Source organism: Suncus etruscus, chromosome 1, assembly GCF_024139225.1.
Source record: "Suncus etruscus isolate mSunEtr1 chromosome 1, mSunEtr1.pri.cur, whole genome shotgun sequence".
NCBI classification, from domain to species: Eukaryota; Metazoa; Chordata; class Mammalia; order Eulipotyphla; family Soricidae; genus Suncus; species Suncus etruscus.
In genome coordinates this window covers 102,043,051-102,065,355 of record NC_064848.1, presented here as the reverse complement: position 1 = coordinate 102,065,355, position 22,305 = coordinate 102,043,051, and the positions used below count along the sequence as shown (strand labels likewise).

The following is a 22,305-nucleotide window of genomic DNA, read 5'->3' as shown; positions in this document are numbered from 1 at the left end:
GCCCTCCGCCTCCCGCAGCGCTCGGCGGGTCGAGTCGCCGAGGAGCCCGGGCGGGGACTGTGGGTCCGGGGGCCGAGCACCGTCCCGGCAAGTTCGGCAGCAGGCGGCGCCTCCTTTGGACCGCGAGCACCGGGGGCCGCGCTGGGCGGCCGGCAGCCGAGTCTCCCGCGGAGGTGAGCTGTGCGGGGAAGAAGCGGCCGCACTCTGGGCTGCAGGAGGCGCTGGGGTCTCTGCGCGTGGAACGACCGGTGTGGATGGGAGCGGGACGATAGCTCCCCGGGATCTGAGCCCGGATCCCTTCTGGTCGTCTTTGGAGACGGAGTGTGTCTGCCAGCCGTCTCCTCAAGGGGACGGAGGGTGCGCGTGCGGTTGGTTCGGCCGAGCTGACCTGCAGGAGGATGGCTCTCTTCTCTCGCCCCTGTGTCCCCTCTCTCAGAGAAAGATTTCGGGGCTTTTGGGGTTTTTTGTTTGTTTGTTTCTTTTTGATCTTTGGTGATTAGACTTAGCGTTACTTTTCCGAGAAAAGACTTCACCGTTGAGGTTAAGGGTTTTCTAAGCAGCCCTTAATTGCTCTCCCTTAAGTTTTGTTTTCTTTCAGAATTCCTCACCTTTTCTGATGCTTTCAGTGAACCGGCTTTAAAAAACAAACAAAAACAAAAAACAAGACCGTGTTTCAGACAATCGTTGAGAATTATTTAGTTGAAAAAATAGATTTTCTTTTTTAAGAATTCCGAAGACTGTAGCATCACTGAATTGTGAAAGAGCTCTCGAGTGTTGATGCACAGGGATTGTAATGGTGTGGAAAATTTTTATTAGATATCTTTATTGGAAATTTGAGGGAAGTCATTCAAATAACTATTGTGTTGAAATGGTCTGAGTGAGAATCGGTTTTGGGGATTTTTCTCTACCTTTCTCGCTCCGTGCCCAGGGATCACTCCTGGCCAACAATATGGTGCAGGGGCTCTAGGTTGGCTGCGTATAAGATAAGCACCCTAAGTGTCGTACACTTCTCAGAGAATTGGGTCCTCTCCCATCTTCCCCCCCCTTCCCCAGACCCTCCCTTTCCCTTCTGGTAACCTTCTGGTAACCAGGGAGAAAACCAGCTTTTCTAGGTGAAAAGAAATTGTTTCAGTTTTGAAGAAATGCCCCATTTTATGTTTTGATATTTTGTAATGGTTTTATCATTTTAACGGCCTGGATCCTGACTTTTATACACCAGCGATTTCTTTGGTTATTTTTTTGTCTGTCTATTTTAGTTGATAGGCTCAGGCAATATAGATTTGTAGAGGAAATGATGGAGAATCGCTGTCAAATTAGTTACCTTGAGCAAAATGAGGGAGCCCTGATTATTCAGGTAATAGTAGTTATTAGATAGTGCCCTCTTAGAACTTTTATGTCCATACCTCAGAAGTCAAATGAATAATAATATTTGCTACAGAAATATTTTTTCCTTCTGGAGTGCTCAGGTTTTTCTACGTTTAAAGGGAAACATAACATTTTGGAGTTAGGATTTAAGTTTTGAAATGCAGTATGTATAGGAAATGATGTCTGGTAGAGACTTCTTTTAGAGAAGATACGTGTTCTCAAATTGTTAAAATTTTCGTTCTTTTTCTTTGTAACCCAGTGCCTGGATCAAATTCGGGTCTCTTGGCTGGGATTGTGATCTTCCTGAGCCCCAACCAGGGCCCTTTTTTGTTTTTACAGTAATTTGATAGGTTATTTCCTTTCTATCCAAGATAATAGGAGAGAAGAGTGTGCTTCTAAGGTTAGATATTACTGGGGTTTAAATCAATGACATTAGTCCTCCATAAACTGTTTTTCTTTCTTTTCCCATTTATCTCTTAAGTATCTACAAGCTCTAATTTTAATGTCGCAGTAAATTTGTATGCCAGGCAGGCTTTATAATGGACTGCTTTACACCTGTAAAAATAAACTAACATGAAACAAGTGTCTAAGATAGTTGCACACACATTAAATGTTGAGAATCTGTAAAGTTTTTTTAATGTTCTTAGATCTATATTAAAAATACTTCTGTACATTGCAAAGGCATCGAGATGTTAGAAATAGGAAGAGTCTCACTCTATGTATAGAAGCTTATCTATATTAAAAGGTGTAATTTGTTAGAAGTCAATTTTCTTAAGGCATCATGTATAACATTTCTCCACAAATGAGTGTATCCGATGAATTGATATGCTTCTAATCGTTTCATATTTTTAGTTTAAGAACATTTTTACCCATAAAATATATATACCCAAGATTTTAATGTGCAGAATGTGTTCAGTATAAAATGCATAGTGAGGGGCCAGAGTGGTGGCGCTAGAGGTAAAGCATCTGCCTTTCACGCCCTAGCCTATGACAGATTGTGGTTCGATCCCACTGTGTTCCATATAGTCCCCCAAGCCAGGAGTAACCCCTGAGCGTCACCGAATGACCCAAAAACCAAAAAAAAAAAAAACTTAAGCAATAAATGCATAACATTTATGTAACATTTTAGTGGAAGTAATCATTTTTCCAATCTTAAAGCCAATCCATTATGAACAAATTGTCTATAAAGACACTGTTTAGTAGTAGTTAGTGGTTAGAATGTAGGTGCTGTGTATCTAATAAAAATATGTGGGACAATTGTTAGTACTATAAAATGCTCACTTACAAGTTAGTTGCAGAAAAGGCTATAAAAGATAAAAGATGGCGTAGTATTTATCTCCAAGGTGAAAAGCTTGGGGAAAGACAATGTGAGGCAGAAATAGAACTTTAGGTACAACCACTTTTATCTTTTGAATTTGAATCAAAATGTGTTACTTATTAAATTAGAAATAAAATCAGATCAGACTAGTTGGAAAGTGAATTGGAAACATACGTAGCGAGCCATAGCATATTGGGTAGGGCGTTTGCCTTGCACGTGGCCGACCCAGATTCGATCTCAGGGCATCCCATATGGTCCCCACCCTGTCAGGAGTAACCCCTGAGTGCCACTGGATTTGCCCCTCCCCCCCAAAAAAAGGAGTGGGATCCAGAAGATAATTCAGTGGTTGCTGAAGTGTATGCTTTAAGAGCAGGAGCCTGGGGTTTAATCCCCTGGTACTGCATGTTCCATTGAAAATTGAGCTCAAATTGAGCTCAAATCATCTTCCTCTCAGAACTGATGAGTATGACCACTTTATCCCTGTACCTAGGGAATCTTTGACATATAATAGGCATTTGATACACATTTGTTGATAGGACTATGCTCATGAAACAGCAGAAGCTCTAGTGTGAGTTACTTTAAAAAAAAAAAAAAACAGTTACCCTGATTTAAAGAACTTGCTTGTAATTAACTCTTTCTGGCCCAATCAATTATTTTCTTCTTTCCAACAAGCTTTGGTTGGGGTATTCCACCTATACTGTACAATATTTTCTCTCTCTTTTTTTAACTTATTTTGGTGCAGAGGACCATTTTTACTTATGGAACACTACTGGTGGGGCTTGCAGTAGATACTATGTGCAGTGCTAACTGGAATTAAACTTGGGTCAGCCAACTGCAAGTCAAATGTTTTTTGTAGAAAAATAAATGGTTTGGGGCCGGGCGGTGGCGCTAAAGGTAAGGTGCGCCTGCCTTGCCTGCGCTAGCCTTGGACGGACCGCGGTTCGATCCCCCGGTGTCCCATATGGTCCCCCAAGCCAGGAGCAACTTCTGAGCGCATAGCCAGGAGTAACCCCTGAGTGTTACCGGGTGTGGCCCAAAAACCAAAAAGAAAAAAAAAAAGAAAAATAAATGGTTTGAAATATATCTGGTTTGAAATATACATATTTAGGAAGAGAGGTATTGGTAAGTTATTATAATATAATATAAATTTATATTTATTTTATATATTATAATATAACTTATTATAATCAATACATTACTGATAATATTTATTGTACTATGTTGACACATGTCACTTTACTTAATGGTGATAACTAACATAGTTAACTTTTTTTTCAGGAGTGTTTACCTGATGAAGGATAGTGGATAGTGCTTATATATAAATTTTGTTGTAGGGTCTAATATCATTTCTTCCTTCATTAAAAGATAAATTTTAGAAGTTGATTTCCAAAAGATCTATTTCAAAGAATAACTGGTTTGTTCTCTTTTCTAGTTGAGAAACCACAAAGATTTAAAAGCTAGAGTGTTATTCAGTGTACTGTTAGAGCGCAATTGTTTATTCTTAGAAAGCCTTATTAGTAATACTTCTGATTTTTTTTTTTTTTTCAGAGTATCACAGAGGTAGGCACATGGAGGAAAAACAGTCTGGATAACATGAAAGTGATGCTGGTGATTAAGGGAAGGCGATCTGTTTCTGTGGGAAGGGCAGTAGCTGATCCACCTGTTTTCTAGGTAAGTCTTCAGATTTTAGCCAAATTAGACCATACTACTATCTATCTTTGAGAATGGCACATTAGCACTGTGAAATCAGTGATGTCTTTTTTATTTATTTATGTATGTATGTATTTATGTATTTATTTATTTTGCTGTATTGGCTATCATGTCCAGGGCCAGTGCATTCTAACACTGAGCTACAACCCAGGCTTCAAATTATGTCCTTTTAAAATAGTAATTTATGTAATCAAATTTGTTGAGTTTAAAAAAAAATTGGGTTTAAGAACACTGTTTTTAACCATGTAAGTGTTGGTAGAATTTTCTCTCTCAAAGGAAAATGGATTTGTATAATGATATCTTTGTGAGAAAATTATATATAAAGCCAAATAAATATTTGAGTGATTAATCATATCAAGGCTGTATGTATTCCATTAGTTGAGAAATCCATATATGTATATGAATAAGACTCTAAAGTTGAGTATTGAAACAGAACTTCAGTGAATAATATAATAGTGACCTAATGACTATAGCCAGACTATCAATTATGGTACATTTTTTTTCGTGCCAGTTACTAATGGGTGTTAAGTTTGGTCAGTCTTTCTGAACTAGAGGAAAATAATAGTAGGTGAGAATACTTTAAAAGCAACTAACCGGTTCTCTACTTCTAAAGGTTTACCTTCAATTAGAAAAGAGTTCGGTGCAGCAGATAGGGCACTTGCCTAGCACATGCTTGATCAGGTTAGATCCCCTGCATCCAGGTGTGCCGCCCCCCCCCCCCAAAATCAGTTTAGTCAAGGATAGATAGATATGTTGTTAACTATTAAAAACATAGTAAGGCGGGCCTGGAGAGATAGCACAGTGGCGTTTGCCTTGCAAGCAGCCGATCCAGGACCAAAGGTGGTTGGTTTGAATCCCTGTGTCCCATATGGCCCCCCTTGCCTGCCAGGAGCTATTTCTGAGCAGACAGCCAGGAGTAACCCCTGAGCACCGCTGGGTGTGGCCCAAAAACCAAAAAAAAAAAAAAAAAATAGTAAGGCAAATTAGTCTGAATTGCCATATCCCTCATCCCCAGTAACCAGAGTTGGTTAGTTAGTTTTAGTGGCACGTTGAAGGCCCTGACTTTTATTCCTGATTACCACCTGGGCTCCTAAGCTGGCCTGTACTAGTGAACTGAGCAATGCTTTGCAGTCCCTGTAATTATTCCCCCCCAAAAAAAAACCCACTGAAAGTAGATTTGCTAATGTAATAGACAATCTAGATTAGTTTCTTTTCAGTATATATGGTCACTCTTTTTGAAAAGTTACTGCCATGGGAATTTTGTTTTTGGGGGGAAAGTAAAGCAGATATATTTGGGAAAAGGGAAGGTTGCAAAGCAGTCTAGTAACTTTTGGGGCGAAGACTCAGTATTTTTAATTAGGGAAGGTTGCAAAGCAGTCTAGTAACTTTTGGGGGGAAGACTCAGTATTTTTAATTAATCATAATTCTGATTCCTGTAGATTGATGCATCTAACTTTGAATAGTGAATATAAACAAAAATGTTTTAAAATCAAAGTTATCATTGCGATTTTACACAGAGTATTAGTTACCCAAGTCTGGGGATTAATGTTTTGCTTTTTGGAGGGCTAAAAAGGAGGATGTTCTTGGGGATTACTTGATTTTCCTATTTAGAAGTGATTTTTTTTTTAATCGTAATGGCAAGTATGTGATTGTACAGATTTGAGTATGAGCACAGTTGAAGAGGATTCTGACACAGTAACAGTAGAAACTGTGAACTCAGTGACTTTGACTCAGGATACAGACGGGAACCTCATTCTTCACTGTCCTCAGAATGGTAGGAGAACTTAAAAAATTGTGCATCTTTTTAATTTAAGGATTTCATTCACCTTTGATCTTTATCCAAATAAAAAGTTTTTAGGACAGCTGAAAAGAAGCCATCTTTGGATCGTAAATCAGCTCATATTGTTAATTTTCGTTACGTTTGTTATTAAAATAACTATACTTTTGAACATTTATAAATTGACTAGGCATATTTGAGTCTCCAAAATTAAGGTGGAATAACTAATACATTTTCTCCGATAACATTTAATACCAACAATGTAATAGATCGTATAAAATAAAGTGATCCTTCCCACTGTGAATAAGATCAACTATTTTTTAAACCGTTAGAGAATTTTGCTTGATTATTTCAGTAAGAGTTAGCATTGTCACCTGTAATTGAATTCAGATTCCATCTTTGATACAATTTTGCTAGTTCTTTGCTTGTTTATTTTGGTTCTAGTTCATTACTCAGCCTTCATTCTGTCATCTCTGTTTATCCAATAAAATCCCCAGATTACTTTCTTAAGACTGGTGGTTTAACTGAGATACTTACCCATCAGAATGACTAAATTTCTTATCTTTATTTTAGTTTTCTGTGTTTTTCTCACAGATATTTTACATTTCACATGTCTTAAACAATTCTAAAAAATTCACAAACCTCTTTTCTTTCCCAGTTGATTTCATTATTTGGTATTCCATATTATACAAATGAGTAGTAATGCATTTATATTTCATATTCATTGTATCTTGTAGCATGAAAAATTGTCGACATATTGTTTTTCTTTGTTTGTTTGTTTTTTTTTTTTTTTTTTTTTTGGGCCACACCCGTTTGACGCTCAGGGGTTACTCCTGGCTATGTGCTCAGAAATCGCCCCTGGCTTGGGGGGACCATATGGGACGCCGGGGGATCGAACCGCGGTCCTTCCTTGGCTAGCGCTTGCAAGGCAGACACCATACCTCCAGCACCACCTACCCATTGTCGACATATTGTTACTTGAGTCCGTTGTTTCCTCTGTGTAACCAGGCCCTCTTGTTCAAATTGTTCATTTCTCACCTGGATAGCTATGATTGAATTTTAATAATTTTGTACCTTTTAATTTATCTTTCAAACTATTGAAAGCATTGGTCATGATACACGAAAGCTTTAAGATGATTGTTAATAAATCTTAAGGCTTTTAGGATGGAATTTAATTCTTATGGGGGACCATATAGACAACATATCATTTCAGTTTTTCTTTCAGCCTCATTCGCTTTCTATATTTAACATATCTATGTTGTAGCAGTTCACAGTGTTTTATTTTGTTCTATTTGTTTAGATTTTTGGCCTCACCTGACTCGCTAAGCAATGAAGGGGGGTCATTCCATGCATACTGGGAGACCACATGCGCATAATGCTCGATATCAAACTTTTGAGTGCAAAACCTGAGCTCTAGCTGTTTAAGCTACATCACAGCTTTCATGTTGATTTCTATTTTCCTAATATGCCTTTAACATTTACATCTTGGCTTCACTATACATATTCCTATGCTAGCAACTATTTTCTTTTAGTTTCTTTCTGTTTATCATTGAACTTAAAGACCTCTTCAGGAAACCTTCATCTATGATTTAAATCAAGGTCTTTTTACTCTGCTAGTATAAAAATTTATTTGTTCCATTTTTTATATCTCTTATTACACTAATTTTAAATAGTCTATAATCTTTGGTTTTTATTATTAATTATGTCTTTCATTGTGTACTTGGTGCGTTTTTAGCATTTCCAACACAGACATTAGATAAATATTTGTGAATGAATTAAATAATGAGTACTTATCTCTATATATGAAGTATTTGGGAAGCCAGGCAATTAATAGTGTAGAAGTGAAGTTTCTCATAATTCCTTGTCATAAGAATAGAAACCAAGAACTGCACTAGATATAGGAAAGCAAGCCAGTGTCCCTTAGAATATTGATTACAAGATTGGATTTAATTAAACTAAGCAGATCAGTAAGATTGTTTATTGAAGATTTGTTTTTTCTTTATTTGGAGATTTGAAGTTGTTTTTATTTTTGTTAGAAACTGATGAAATAGACTCTGAAGATAGTACCGAACCACCACATAAAAGACTCTGTTTGTCTTCTGAGGATGACCAGAATATTGATGATTCTACTCCTTGCATATCAGTTGTTGCACTTCCACGTAAGTTGTCTATCACTTATATAGATATCCCTTTTGAAATAAATTTTGAGCAATTTTCAGCTCTTCAGAAGTTGAGCTGGCATTTCAAAACAGGGTTAGGTCCATTGTTTTTCTTTCTATTAAATCAGAAGAATCCTCTTTGTTTTGTTTTGCTTTTAGTTTTTGGGCCACACCCGGCGGTGCTCAGGGGTTACTCCTGGCTGTTTGCTCAGAAATAGCTCCTGGCAGGCACGGGGGACCATATGGGACACCGGATTCGAACCAACCACCTTTGGTCCTGGATCGGCTGCTTGCAAGGCAAATGCCGCTGTGCTATCGCTCCGGGCCAGAAGAATCCTTATAAGTGCTTATTTATGTACCAAGCAAATTCTAAATTCTTCTGCATATGTCTAATCTTTTTAATCTTTTTTATTATTACTGTCCTCTGTCCACAAGGTGCCTTTTAGACATTTTTCTTTTGGTTTTTGGGTCACACCCGGCAGCGCTCAGGGGTTACTCCTGGCTCTATGCTCAGAAGTCGCCCCTGGCAGGCACTGGGGACCATATGGGATGCTGGGATTTGAACCACTGACTTTCTGCATGAAAGGCAAACACCTTACCTCCATGCTATCTCTCCAGCCCCTTTTAGACATTTTTCTATTGACTTTGTTCTCCCAATGAAATTTGAATGCCATAGATAATAACTTTTAATGTATTATATGTATCGCTTTGCTTTTTTTTTAAATAAACAGAATAGTTTTTAACTTTCTCCCCCTAGAAGCATATGCCCTTATTGAAAAAGCATATTTTATATTATTACTATTGTTTCTCTTTTATAAGTGAAAAGCCAAGGCATAGAGTAGTCAATTCATTTTTATAAGATTATACTCAGGCATTACTAGTCTTGTCTGATTTAGTTTGCCCTCTTGTTTTTTGGGGTGGTTTTGGTTTTGGACCATACCCTGCTTCTCTCTGGGTTCAGTCTGGCCCTGTATGGAAGACCTTATGTACTGGTGATGAATCAAATTGGGTCAGCTGCATGTAAGGGTCCTAACTTATACTCTTGACTAGCCCCTAGTAGTTTAATTCTAATACTCTACTATTTTCAGTTACATTTTATGAGGCTATTATTACTCTTATTCCAAAACCAGACATGGATATCACACAAAGTGAAAATTATAGATCACTATGTGATGAACATAAATGTAAAAATGCTTAACAAAATACCAGTAAGTGAAATTAAACAATAATTGAAAAGGGTCAGATACTATGACTAGGTGGAATTTATTCAAGGGATGCAAAGAATGTTCAACGTTTTCAAATGAATATTCTCAGCAAAAGAAAGGATGATCATTATCAGTATAGTTGCATAGGAAACTGTTGACAGTAGTCAACATTTATAAGAAAAATTATAAAACAGCATATCATACTACAATAAATGTCATATACTGGCGCAGGGGTGGCGAACACGCGACATGCGGCTCACGGCCAAAATGAATGCGGCTCTTTGCTTCTTATCACTATTTTGTATACTGTGGCTCTTTGCCAAGTTTGGATTTTGTTCTGCTTCTGAGGAGAGATCTCCGAGCACGTAGTCCCGCCCCCAGGCTGCGTCATCCCGTCTCCCATCCCTCGAAAACAACTGCATGGGCCAGCAAGTGGGGGGACCCCTGTGTCACATGTTGTGTCACATCTTGCTGTTAGTTCTTAGTGTGGAGGACGCAGCACACCCTCACCATCACTGCAGGATTTTACCCTCACTCAAAATGGCAAAATGCAGTATGTGTTTAATATATTATTGTTAAAATTATATGCTTTTGTGTGAGTGTTTGCCTGTTTTGGCAGGTCACTGCGTGGTGTGGCTCTTGGAATTTCACAGTTTAAATTTTTGGCTCTTTGTGTCAAACTTGTTTGTCACCCCTGTACTGGCATCTGGAGACAGGGGTGAAGGCCCTTGTCTTGCCCATTGAACTAATCCTAGTTTAGAACTAGATACCACACAACAACCAGGAATAATCCCTGAGTACAGAACAAGGAATAAGTCTTGAGTACTGTTGGGAAAGACACACCAAAAAGAAATTCATATACTTAAAATTCAGCTTTATGGTTAAAAAGCTGAATTTTTTCATTAAATTAAGAAACAGAATAAGATAGTTCACGCTTATTCCTTAATTAAACTTTAGTTTGAGAAGTCTTAGAGAGCAATTATACAACATGAAGGCATAAAACGAATCAGATGAGAAGTGAGTTATCTGCAAATGCAATGCTTGTATATCTTAGTCCACTAAAATGCTGTTGATAATAAATGATAACAGTAAAGTAGGAGAATGAAAAGTTAATATTCAGAACGCAAATAATGAGCAAAAAGAAAAAGCGGTCAAGGCTGGAACTTTAGTGCAGCAGGTAGATTGCTTGCCTTGCACATGCCTGGCTTAGGTTTGATCCCTGTTGCGCCAGTCCTGAGTCCGCCAGGTTTAAGCCCTGAGTACAATAGGTGTAATCCCATACCAAAAGCTAACGAACAAAATATTAAGACACTATTGAATACCATTAAATAGAACACAAAGAAATGAAAAGCAAGTTATCCATGATTATGTATAGAAAGACTTTAATATAGTTAAAATGACCATCTTAACAAAAACAATGTAGTTAACAGCAAATTTTTAAAGGAAATAAAGCAAAAGTACCAAAATTATTTTGAACCAAATAGCAAAAGTAAAACAAGGAGAAAAAATGGCATCATGTTACCCAACTTCAAACTAATGATTGTTCAAATAGTATTAATAGGTATGCAGATCAGTGGAATATAGTGGATCCCAAATATAAATATATCAATATTTAATTTGTGACAAAGAGGCCATGACTGTATAATACAGAAAGAGAATTCTTTCCTATATTTTGTGCTAGAGAACCGAGCAACTAAATGAAAAAGAATGAAATCAAATCTTTATATACCAAAAGTAAATTCAAAATAGATTGATGGCTTAAACTTAAGACTCAAAGCTGTAACATCTCTGTGATGAATATTATTATTATATTAATGTTGGTAACACTTTTGGAATTTACCTGCAACCACTGGAAAATAAAGAGAAAAACAGTTGGGACTATTAATATAAAATGTTTTTGCACATAGAAGAGAATATCAGCAATACAAGGAAAAAAACCCTATATGAATGGAAGATACTTGTTGCTTATTATACAGCTGAGTTTAGTTAGACATCAGGCAACTCAACAAATTAAAAATGGTCAGATTATCCAAATAGGTATTTTACCAAAGGTGATAGACCTGGCACATAAACAAATGGAAAATGTTCATCCTCATATTCCTATGAACATGTGTAATATAAACAACAGTAAGATATCCCATATTTGTGAGTATGACATACATCAAAAAGTGCTGGCAAAAGTGAAGGACAAAAAAAGGAACTCTCTTACACGAAGTGAGAATATAGATTGGGGCAAGCATTTTGGGAACCATAATAGAACTTTAAAAAACTAAAATTAGGGCCATGTAAGCAGCTCAAAGGCCTGGAAGTGCATTACAAAAGATCTGGTTTTCGGCCCCAGCAATACATGTCCCTAAAGCACTAAGATAGTAACACTGCCAGATAACTAAAATTTCAAAGATAAAATAACTATAATATTACAATTTGAGATTTTTTAATTTGCAATTGAAACATTGCCAGATACCTCAATTTTAAAAATAAAGTACAATATTATACCATAATATTCTGGGTATCTATCTAAAGAATGTGAAATTTGTAACTCAGACTTCTGTGCACTACAGTATAAATTGCAGGATTCTTTGTAATGACTCAGTTATAAAAACTTAAATACCCAACAATAGATTATGGGACATACTTACATACACACAATACTTTATACTAACAAAGAGAGGGAAAAATTGACCTTTTGCAGCAAAATGGAAGGAATTAAGTGAATTATAGAAAATAAATCAGAAGGAAAACTATATATGTGTTATATAGATCACACACCCTGTGGTACTCTGATATGCAGATCTGTGATATGAACCCTGACTCCAACCCAGAGCAAAGTATTCATTAGCATTCATTCATTCATTGAGCTCTGTCTATAGCCCCTAAAAATAATTTTTAAAAGACTGGCAAACACCAGCTATAACATATTTCTAAGTTGTTTAGCTAATAATATGAAATGCTATTTAATTATGACAGCCACACAAAGCTGATGATGTCTTGTTTGATGATGATGAGAACGGGGCTTTGTGTTCAGAAGTCACTCCTAGCAGGCTCTGGGTACCATATGGGATACTAGGGATTAAACTTAGGTCTGCCACTTGCAAGACAAATAACCTATCCTCTGTACTATCACTCCAGGCCAGCCTCTTTTTTAGAATGAAACACAGTTCTATACCTTTACAAGCTTACTCAGATTTTCTCTTTAAATTTTTCTAATTACTTTTCACTAAATTACTTTCATGCAGCTGACCCTGATTCCATCCCTGGCATTCCATATGGCCCCCGAGACTGCCAGGAATAATTTCTTTTTGTTTATTTGTTAGGAATAATTTCTGAGTGCAGAGTCATGAGTAGTCCCTGAGTGGTGCTAGATACAGCCAAAAATTTTTTTTAAAAATTAGAATATTTTCATGTATTTAAAAAAATAATTAGGCTGCCATCATTTTGGGATTCAGACTTTTTTTCTTAAAGTTTCAGAAAATGATCAGAGCTTTGAGGTGACCATGACCGCAACCACTGAGGTGGCAGATGATGAAATTACAGAGGGAACTGTGACACAGATTCAGGTATAGTAACTTTTTACTTAATTATAAGATTTTTTTCTGCATATAACTTAGGCAATAAAAATCATGAGGCTGGTGTACATCGCCCACCCGGAAAGGGCAGTGGTTCGAATCCTCAAGCCTGCCAGGAGTGATTTCTGAGTGCAGAGCCAGGAGTAACACCTGAGTGCCGCCAGGTGTGGCCCAATCCCATACCCCGAAATCATGAGGCCATATTTAATAATGTAACAACCACAAAACTTAATACATGGCTTCATTCATTTCCCAATAACAGTGTGATTTATAAGCAAAGACAGAATATTTATTTATTTATTTATTTATTTATTTATTTATTTATTTATTTTTGGTTTTTGGGCCACACCCGCCAGTGCTCAGGGGTTACTCCTGGCTGTCTGTTCAGAAATAGCTCCTGGCAGGCACGGTGGACCATATGGGACACCGGGATTCGAACCAACCACCTTTGGTCCTGGATCGACTGCTTGCAAGGCAAACGCCGCTGTGCTGTCTCTCTGGGCCCGCAAAGACAGAATTTTAAATTATTCCTTTTGAGATTGGTTCTTTTTTGTTGCCACATGATATATATGCATTCTTCATAACATTGAGCTGTTAAATAACTTTGTTTGGTATTACTAGTAAAAATTGATTGGTACATAAAACTTTTTTAGCTATTTTACTCACAAGCTATGGATGGATGGGTGGGTGGGTGGGTGGATCAAGAAAGGTTGCATGTGGGCCGGGCGGTGGCGCTAAAGGTAAGGTGTCTGCCTTGCCAGCACTAGCCTAGGACGGACCGCGGTTCGATCCCCCGGTGTCCCATATGGTCCCCCAAGCCAGGAGCGACTTCTGAGCGCATAGCCAGGAGTAACCCCTGAGCATCAAATGGGTGTGGCCCAAAAACCAAAAAAAAAAAAAAGAAAGAAAATATCCTTTAAAAAAAAGTAAAAAAAAAAAAATATCCTTTAAAAGTAAATAAAACATGAAATGTTTTTAAAAAAAAAAAAAAAAAAAGAAAGGTTGCATGTATTCTCTAATCCACTGAATGGAAATTAGTTCTTTCAAGTAAATTTTTGTTTGTTTGTTTTTTGGGTCATACCCAGTGACACTAGGGTTACTCCTGGCTGTGTGCTCAGAAATTGATTCTGACTTGGGGACCAAATGGGACGCCAGGGATAGAACTGCATTCTGTCCTAGGTCAACCACGTGCAAGGCAAATGCCCTACAGCTGTGTCACCACTCTGGACCCTCAAGTGAATTTAAATTATAACAGATGTAGCTATGAGAGTACCATTTCTTTTGCTATTTATATGCATTTTTTCACAAGATAAGATTGGAGAGTATCAGGTCAAAACTTTTGTTATATAAAGATCTTTTAAATGTCCTACAACTTCTGCCAAAATTAATGAAAATACTTTAAATTCTTTGATTAAAAGGCTAGATAAATACCCTTTAAAATACCTAACTTAGGGGCCAGAGTGATAGCACAGCAATAAGGCATTTGCCTTGCACGCTGCTGACCCAGGATGGAGGACTGGGTTTGATTCTCAACACCCCATTTTGTCCCCTGAACCTACCAGGAGCGATTTCTGAGTACAGAAGCAGGAGTAACCCAAGCACCGTGGGTGTAGCCCAGAAACAAATAATTTGGAGGACCAAAATAATTGTACTGTGCGTAGGGCCCTTGTCTTTCACACAGCCAACCTAGGCTCTATTTCTGGATCCCCGTATGTCGTCCCCATCCACCCCAGTAGTGATCCCTAAGCGCAGAGCCAGTAAGGCCTGAGCATGTGCTACTTGTGTGGCCCCTCCCAAACCAGACATTTCACTTTGTTCTTGTGACTTGTAGCTTTTTATCCATGGATTCAATAAATGAAGTTTCACAAATGCACAGATACTCATTCTCACTAGCCATAAGCATGAAACTTAATTTTTGCTCTCCTTACGCTTTAGTTACCTACTGACAGGTTTTCTCTTTCTGAATGAATTTTGTTTCACTGCCTCCTCAGATTAGGAGTTAATTTTCTACTTATTCAAGAAATAGTCTTGTTTTTATTATACTTATTTCCACATAGTTGATTGAATGCAGAGAGATTACTAAGCATATATTTTGGCCGTCCTTTGATGGATCTATGCCTGATTTTGGTTAGTACATATGTTGATAATTATCTTTGCTTTTTTTTTTAAATCTCCAACTCTCTTAAAACACAGTTCTGTTCAGAATTCATTAGATAAGGAATGTAAGTATTGAAAATACCTGATAGTTGCCTAAATATATTGTAGACAAGGCTAAGTCTTAAGTGGTCATGGGTACATATCTTGCTTTATTAAGAACCTGATTTTGATCCCCTCAACCACCTCTAGGTGTTTTATTGGTAGTATCAGCATTGCTGATCTTCACAGCGCCTGTATCCTTGTTCCCCAGCAATGACCAACTGCTGGTTAACCAGATATCATTGGAAGTGGTCGCTGGATCACCTAAATTAAGATTTAGACACGCCCTCAAATAATATATATTTAGATAGATACATTGTATACTGAAAGCATTTTGTTTGTCTTCCTTTCAAGGTTGAATGTTAAGGTAAGATACAGTAAAGATAATGTTTTTAAGCTTCAGTTTTCTCAGAAAAGACTACTTTAAATACAATAATCTTTTTTTTGTACATAGTTCTTCTAAAAAGTACTTTTGGTGGGTAGAAATCAGCTCTTGGGGTTAACTAAACTAAGTTGTAAGAAGACATTGAGCAGCCCATGACTTTGCAGTGCCTTTTGATTTGGCCTGTTAATCCTTTCAATTGAGCAAAAGATTATAATACATTAAATAGATATCTATTTAAGCAGCAGATTATGTGTCAGTACATTAACAAGCATAACACTTAACCTAATAATTCTGTTTCATTGTAGGAACTCATGTGTACATGGTTTTAGATATTTTTTGTTGATTTAAATATTTGATAGAATATCCCTTGAAACCTAATAGTCTGTAAAATTCAAACTATTGGTACAGTTTCTTGATTGGTGATGGTCACATTTTACAAATAAACACTTGTTTTGTTTGTTTATGGGCTACATACGTGATGCTCAGGGTTATTTCTGGCTCTGCACTCCGAAATAACTCCTGGTAGGCTCAGGGGACCATATGGGATGCCTGGAATCAAACTTGGGTCAGCTGCATGCAAAGCAAATGCTGTGCTTGCTGTGCTATCACTTTAGCCCCTATAAACACATTTTTTAAAATTATAAATTTGTTTCACATTACAGAATAAAAAGGCAAGAAAATATTTCTATTAATGAATAAATTTTTACTGTAGCTAATGCATATTAATTATAAATGGATAAATCAGGTTGGTATTAAATTAAACTGCTGTTTTCTTTATTTTATTTTTATTTAAGTTTCTTGAGAATGAGCAACTAGATGAAATATCCCCTTTGGGTAATGAGGAGGTTTCAGCAGTTAGTCAAGCCTGGTTTACAACTAAAGAAGATAAGGATTCGCTAACTAATAAAGGTAAGATATAATGTGAATTTTAGCATCTAGTTGGGAAAAAATAAAGCTAAAAAATGGATGCAGTCATCATGATTTTGAATGCAACTTTAACTCTGAGTGGCTATAATTATGCTCTTCAATTGAAAGATGTCTCTAAAAAAGACCATGAAACCAGTATTTGATTTTGTTGTTTGTTTATTTGTTTTTTGGGTCACACCCGGCACGCTCAAGGGTTACTCCTGGCTCTATGCTCAGAAATCGCCCCTGGCAGGCACAGGGGACCATATGGGATACCAGGATTCGAACCACTGTCCTTCTGCATGGAAGGCAAACACCTTACCTCCATGCTATCTCGCTGGCCCTAGTATTTGATTTTTTAAATAATCTTTTTCCTGATATGAAGTAGATTCTTTCCTAATTTTTTGTTTAAGGCACTGATGTCATTAAACACTGCAGTCATGAGTAGTGCAATTGAGTTGAAAGTCAAACCTTTCTAAAGTGTTAATCTTTCAAGAATTTGAAGTGGCTTAAAAGTTTCAACTAACAGTTTTTATAATGCTACAATGCTCTTATGAATTGCTAGGAATCTAGGAATTGTTTGTAAATCCACTCTGCTGAGAATAGAAGGGGAGCATAGGCAAGTAAATTGTTTTTTGTTTGTTTTTTTAAATTTTATTGAAGACAAAGATGCAAAGAAAGGACAAGATGAAGTTACAGTGGGAAGGCAATCATCCATAAACAGAATTCTCAAAGAAATCCTCTTGCTGACACCTTAATTTTGAATTTTCTGCCAAAAATAATTTAAGAAAAATAAAACAAAATACATGCACATTTACTTTGTCCCTCGAGCCCCCAGATTGTAGTACATTATATTTCTTAGCAGTACACAAAACAATCCAAAGCCACAAATTTATGCAACTCCTTTAACATTAAAAGCTATAGTATTGTTGACACAATTGATCATAATTGTTTTCAGCCAAGACAAAGTTAATATCAATTAGCTATATTCATGTAAACAGTGGTCCTCAAACTATGGCCCGCGGGCCACATATTGTATTTGTATCTGTTTTGTTTCTTCATTGCAAAATAAGATATATGCAGTGTGCATAAGAATTCGTTCATAAGTTTTGTTTTTACTATAGTCAGACCCTCCAATGGTCTGAGGGTCAGTGAACTGGCCCCCTGTTTAAAAAGTTTGAGGACCCCCGAATTGTAATATATGTTCAGTCAACCCAGAAATTTTTTGTACATTTGCTTTTGTCCATAACAGTTATTTTTTCATTAGAGAAAACTTTTAAAAGTTCTGAAGGTGAAGTGGCTTTTTTTCGGGATTGTCCGGGTCACACCTGGTGGCACTCAGGGATTACTCCTGGCTGTGCACTCACAAATTGCTCCTAACATGCTCAGAAGACCATATGGGATGCTGGGACTCGAACCTAGGCTGTCTCGGGTTGGCCGCATAGATGGCAAATGCCCTACTGCTGTGCTCCTCCAGCCCCAGACCTGGCTTCTTAAATATTTAGAAATCTTTTTGGCAGCCCTATATTGATGAAAGGGTAAAAAGAGTAACAATTTTTTTTTAATCTTTTTCTTAAGTTTAATAGGGTCAAAAATATTCCTTAAAACTAAAGATTAGAGTCAGTAATAGTATAGAAAATAGGGCACCTGCATTGTAGATTGTTAATTTGTTTTCACTCTGGCACTCCATCAGGTTCTTTGAGTTCCACCAGAAGTAATCACTAGCACAGAGCCAGGAGTAAACATTGAGCACCCAAGAAATAAATAAAAACTAGAGGTTATAGAGTCCGGAGTGATCGTGATAGTACAGTGGTAAGGATGTGTATGCAGCTGACCCAGGTTCACTCCCTGGGAAGTCCATCTGGTCCTTCAAGCCTGGCCAGGATTGATCTCTATGTGCAGAGCCAAAAGTAAGCCCTGAGCACTACTGGGTATGACACCAACAGCAGCAAAAGAGAAAAATACCTGGAGGTTATGAAAGTAAGTTTACATGTATATTTAGATTACATATCAATCAGAAATTAAATTACTGCATTTTATGCCTGAAGATCAATTTGATCATAAAGCAAATTGTTTTTGTTTGCTGTCGGGGAATAACATATTTTGTAAAATTACTGATTTCTTTTTAAAGGACATAAATGGAAGCAAGGAATGTGGTCCAAGGAAGAAATTGATATTTTGATGAGCAATATTGAACGCTATCTGAAGGTATCTAATGACACTTTTACTTTGCTTCTATAATTTCTCATTTCTACATTCAAAATTAATCAAAACATGTATTAACAGGGAGCATTTTAGTAATGTTTATAATATATAGCTAAAGTTTTTCATTAGTAATTCTAAGATGCATGGTAATACAATTTTAAATTATTAGTTCAAATAGCTTTACTGACAGGCCCAGGTTCAAACCCTGGCATTCCATTTGGTCCTGAGCCTGCCAGGAGTAACTCCTGAACACTGCCAGGTGTGGCCCCAAAACAAAACAAATAGCTTTACTGCTTTAGCTAAGATTGAAATAAAAATATTAATACCCTGTCAGAATCTTATAGCCACGCTCTCTTTTCAGGAAGCCCATAGTAAATGTTCAGTATATTCATATTATGTTTCAGAGTGACTTATTCCTCTTTCCTCTTCCCCCTGTAGTGGGTAATAATAACCTCTTTTGCAATTGGTGACCACTTTCTGCTTGCTTAAATAAAGTAGATTGGGGGAAAATAGGGAGCTGCTGTGAGCCAATTCTGTTGCAGCCTGCAACAGATTCTTCGTGGAGCTCGGGAATACCCCACGGGGAGAGAGTGGGTACACGGAATGGCGAAAGACGGAACAATATTGTAAAAATGAATGAGACCACACAGAATGCATGGGGACTCGCATCTAGAAAGACGAAGACAAATTTACTTTTTGAGCTGGCTGCTTTTAAAGTTTGAGGTTTGGAATGCAGGGTGTAAATTTTTGACATCAAAGAAAATGGGGAAAGAATGAAGGACCCTGGCTAAAATTAGCATATTAAAGAACCGATACTGAAGGTGAAAAGGCAGTTTCTGTTGGGTTTGCTTTGTTTTGGGTAAGCAGGGGGAAACAGGTAATTTTCAGGGAAGTGGGAAGAGAGAGAAATGTTATAGAGTTTTGGGGGGAAAACTGAAAATTGTTTTACTATGAGCTAAGTTTTGGGAAAAACCTGATCTTGGCGCCAAAGTAGCAAAAATTACAGGGAGCTGTTTTGTGGGAGACTTTTGGCGGGATTTGTACTGTCCTTCTTTGTTAGAAAGAAATTACTAAGGCCTAATTTCTAATATAGGTTAAAAATAAAGAGAGATAGTTACAGTCATGTTTGGAATTATAGTCAAACAATCCACGCGAAGGGTCAAGTGATTTTGACTGCTCTAAGCGGGCCTTTTTGGCAAATAATTCCTTTTCAGGAGAGCACTACTCCTTCTGGTGTGTGCCCCTCCTGAGTGGGATGTGACAGGGAGCAGCTGTTTTTATTATTTGGTGGTTTTCTCTGAAAGAGGCATGATCAGTAGGCCAAGTAAGTTTAGTTTCTAAAGCTAAAGTTTAGTTTCTTTGAATGGATTTAACATCCCATTTCTGATTCTATTAAGATTTTTTTCTCTCTTTTTTTTTTTTATGACCATAACTAAGTTTGTTAATCCTGATTCTTTTTCATAGAACTTTTACTGTTACTGATCTTTGTACTTTTGCTTCTATTTTACTTATTTCCTTCTTTGACCTTGGAATTGACCTTGGATTCCATTGTTTTGTTTCACATTTCTTAAGATGTCCTTATATTTTTACACTGTGTAATTTCTTGTTTCCTGATGTAAGCCTATATTGATATGAATGTCCCTTTTAGTACAGCTTTAGCACTGTCCCATATGTTTTGTCTTCATTCTCACTGTTTCCAGGAAACTTTTTTTTTTTTGGTTTTTGGTTTTTGGGCCACACCCTGTGACGCTCAGGGGTTACTCCTGGCTATGCGCTCAGAAGTTGCTCCTGGCTTCTTGGGGGACCATATGGGACGCCGGGGGATCGAACCGCGGTCCATCCTAGGCTAGCTGGGACGCCGGGGGATCGAACCGCGGTCCGTCCTAGGCTAGCAGGCAAGGCAGGCACCTTACCTCCAGCGCCACCGCCCGGCCCCTCCAGGAAACTTTTTATTTCTTCTTTGATTCTCTTATTAATCCAATAATACTCGGTGGCTTGTTCAGTCTCTACTGATGATGGAAGGCTTTGTTTTGCTCTTTTTCTTTCTTAAAGATTTCTGGTATAACACAATTGTGGTCTAAGTGGATATTCATGTGATTTTAATCTTCATGAATTTAGTGTATCTGCATTCATTCTTTTTTTTTTTTATAAGGAATGCATTTTCAGGGGCCGGAGCAGTGGCACAAGCAGTAGGGCATTTGCCTTGCACACACTAACCTAGGACAGACTACCGTTTAGTCCCCTGGTGTTTCATACAGTCCCCCCAAGCCTGAACAAGCGGTAGGGTGTTTGCCATGCACGCACTAACCTAGGACGGACCGCGATTTGATCCTCTGGTGTCCCAAGCCAGGAGTAACTAACCCCTGTGTGTCACTAGGTATGGCCCAAAAAGAAAGAAAAAGAATGCATTTTTATAGTGATAAAGTATAAAGATTCTTTCCACCGAACTAATTTTTAAAGGCCAGAGAACGATAGTACACCAGGTAAGGTGCTTGCCTTAATGTGGCTGACTTGGATTTGATTCCCCAGCTCTGCTAGGTATGGTCCAAAAAGAAAAAGACCGCTAAAAAATGAGCCCAAGGGCTAGGGAGAGATTACTTTTAGGTATTCTTGCCTTGCATGCACCCAGTGTAAAATGAGTCCGTCAGTTTTCTATTCTCTAAAACCTTTCTGTTTAAACATAAAATGAGATAGATAAAATTCCTGATATGGGAGATCCTCAGTTCAATCCTCACCTCAGATTGCATATACCCCTCTCTTCCTTCAAGCACCAGTGGGTATAGCTTGGTATTTTCCAAGCATGGTACCAGTTCCTCTTTGCTGAGAATGGCTCCAGGTTCATGCGTATTGCTGAGTATTACACTTGTTTAAAAGCAATAAATATATAAGGGGGTTTAGAAAGGCAAATAGGGCAGTAAAAATACTAGGTTTTGTGAATAAGAAGTTTGTCGCTTGTCTCTCTATACAACAGGGGTCCTCAAACTTTTTAAACAGGGGCCAGTTAACTGTCCCTCTGACCATTGGAGAGTTGAACTATAGTAAAAATAAAAATTATGAACAAATTCCTATGTACACTGCAATATACCCAACTTTGAAATGAAAAAACAAAACAGGAACAAATATAATATGTGGCCCATGGGCCGTAGTTTGAGGACTACTGCTGTAGAGAGTAGATAATTACCAGGACCTTTCCGAGTTTGTATTAAAATTTTAGCTCTTAATATATAAATTATATATAATTTATTTATATATAAATTAATCTGGAAATAGTAACAACTTGAAACTATAGTGGTAGAAAATAGAACTGGCAGAGAAAGAGGAGATAAAAGCAAATAAAATATAAGACAGGTTGGTGGCTTGAGAAAGAATAAGGAGCTGAATTAACTAGAATTTTTAATTTGGGTGACTGAAACAATATTGATATGATTGACAAAAATAGGAAGTGTTAAAAATACTGATTTTGGGAAAGATCATTTTCTTAATTCTGTTTTTGTTTTGGGGCCACACAGCTCT

At 37.4% G+C, this 22,305-nt stretch overlaps 1 protein-coding gene across 3 annotated transcripts in view; it reads left to right on the top strand.

The window, feature by feature from the left end:
• Window positions 1-22,305, top strand: part of DMTF1 (cyclin D binding myb like transcription factor 1) — a 41,852-nt gene that overhangs the window by 667 nt on the left and 18,880 nt on the right. For all 3 annotated transcript variants that reach the window (XM_049771055.1, XM_049771056.1, XM_049771057.1), the window contains 6 exons: window positions 4,232-4,354; window positions 6,051-6,167; window positions 8,207-8,329; window positions 12,997-13,091; window positions 16,476-16,590; window positions 18,719-18,795. In XM_049771055.1, coding sequence (XP_049627012.1) covers window positions 6,059-6,167; window positions 8,207-8,329; window positions 12,997-13,091; window positions 16,476-16,590; window positions 18,719-18,795 — 519 coding nt within the window. In that variant the 5' untranslated portion in view covers window positions 4,232-4,354; window positions 6,051-6,058. Of the gene's footprint in view, window positions 1-4,231; window positions 4,355-6,050; window positions 6,168-8,206; window positions 8,330-12,996; window positions 13,092-16,475; window positions 16,591-18,718; window positions 18,796-22,305 lie in introns of those variants that run through there.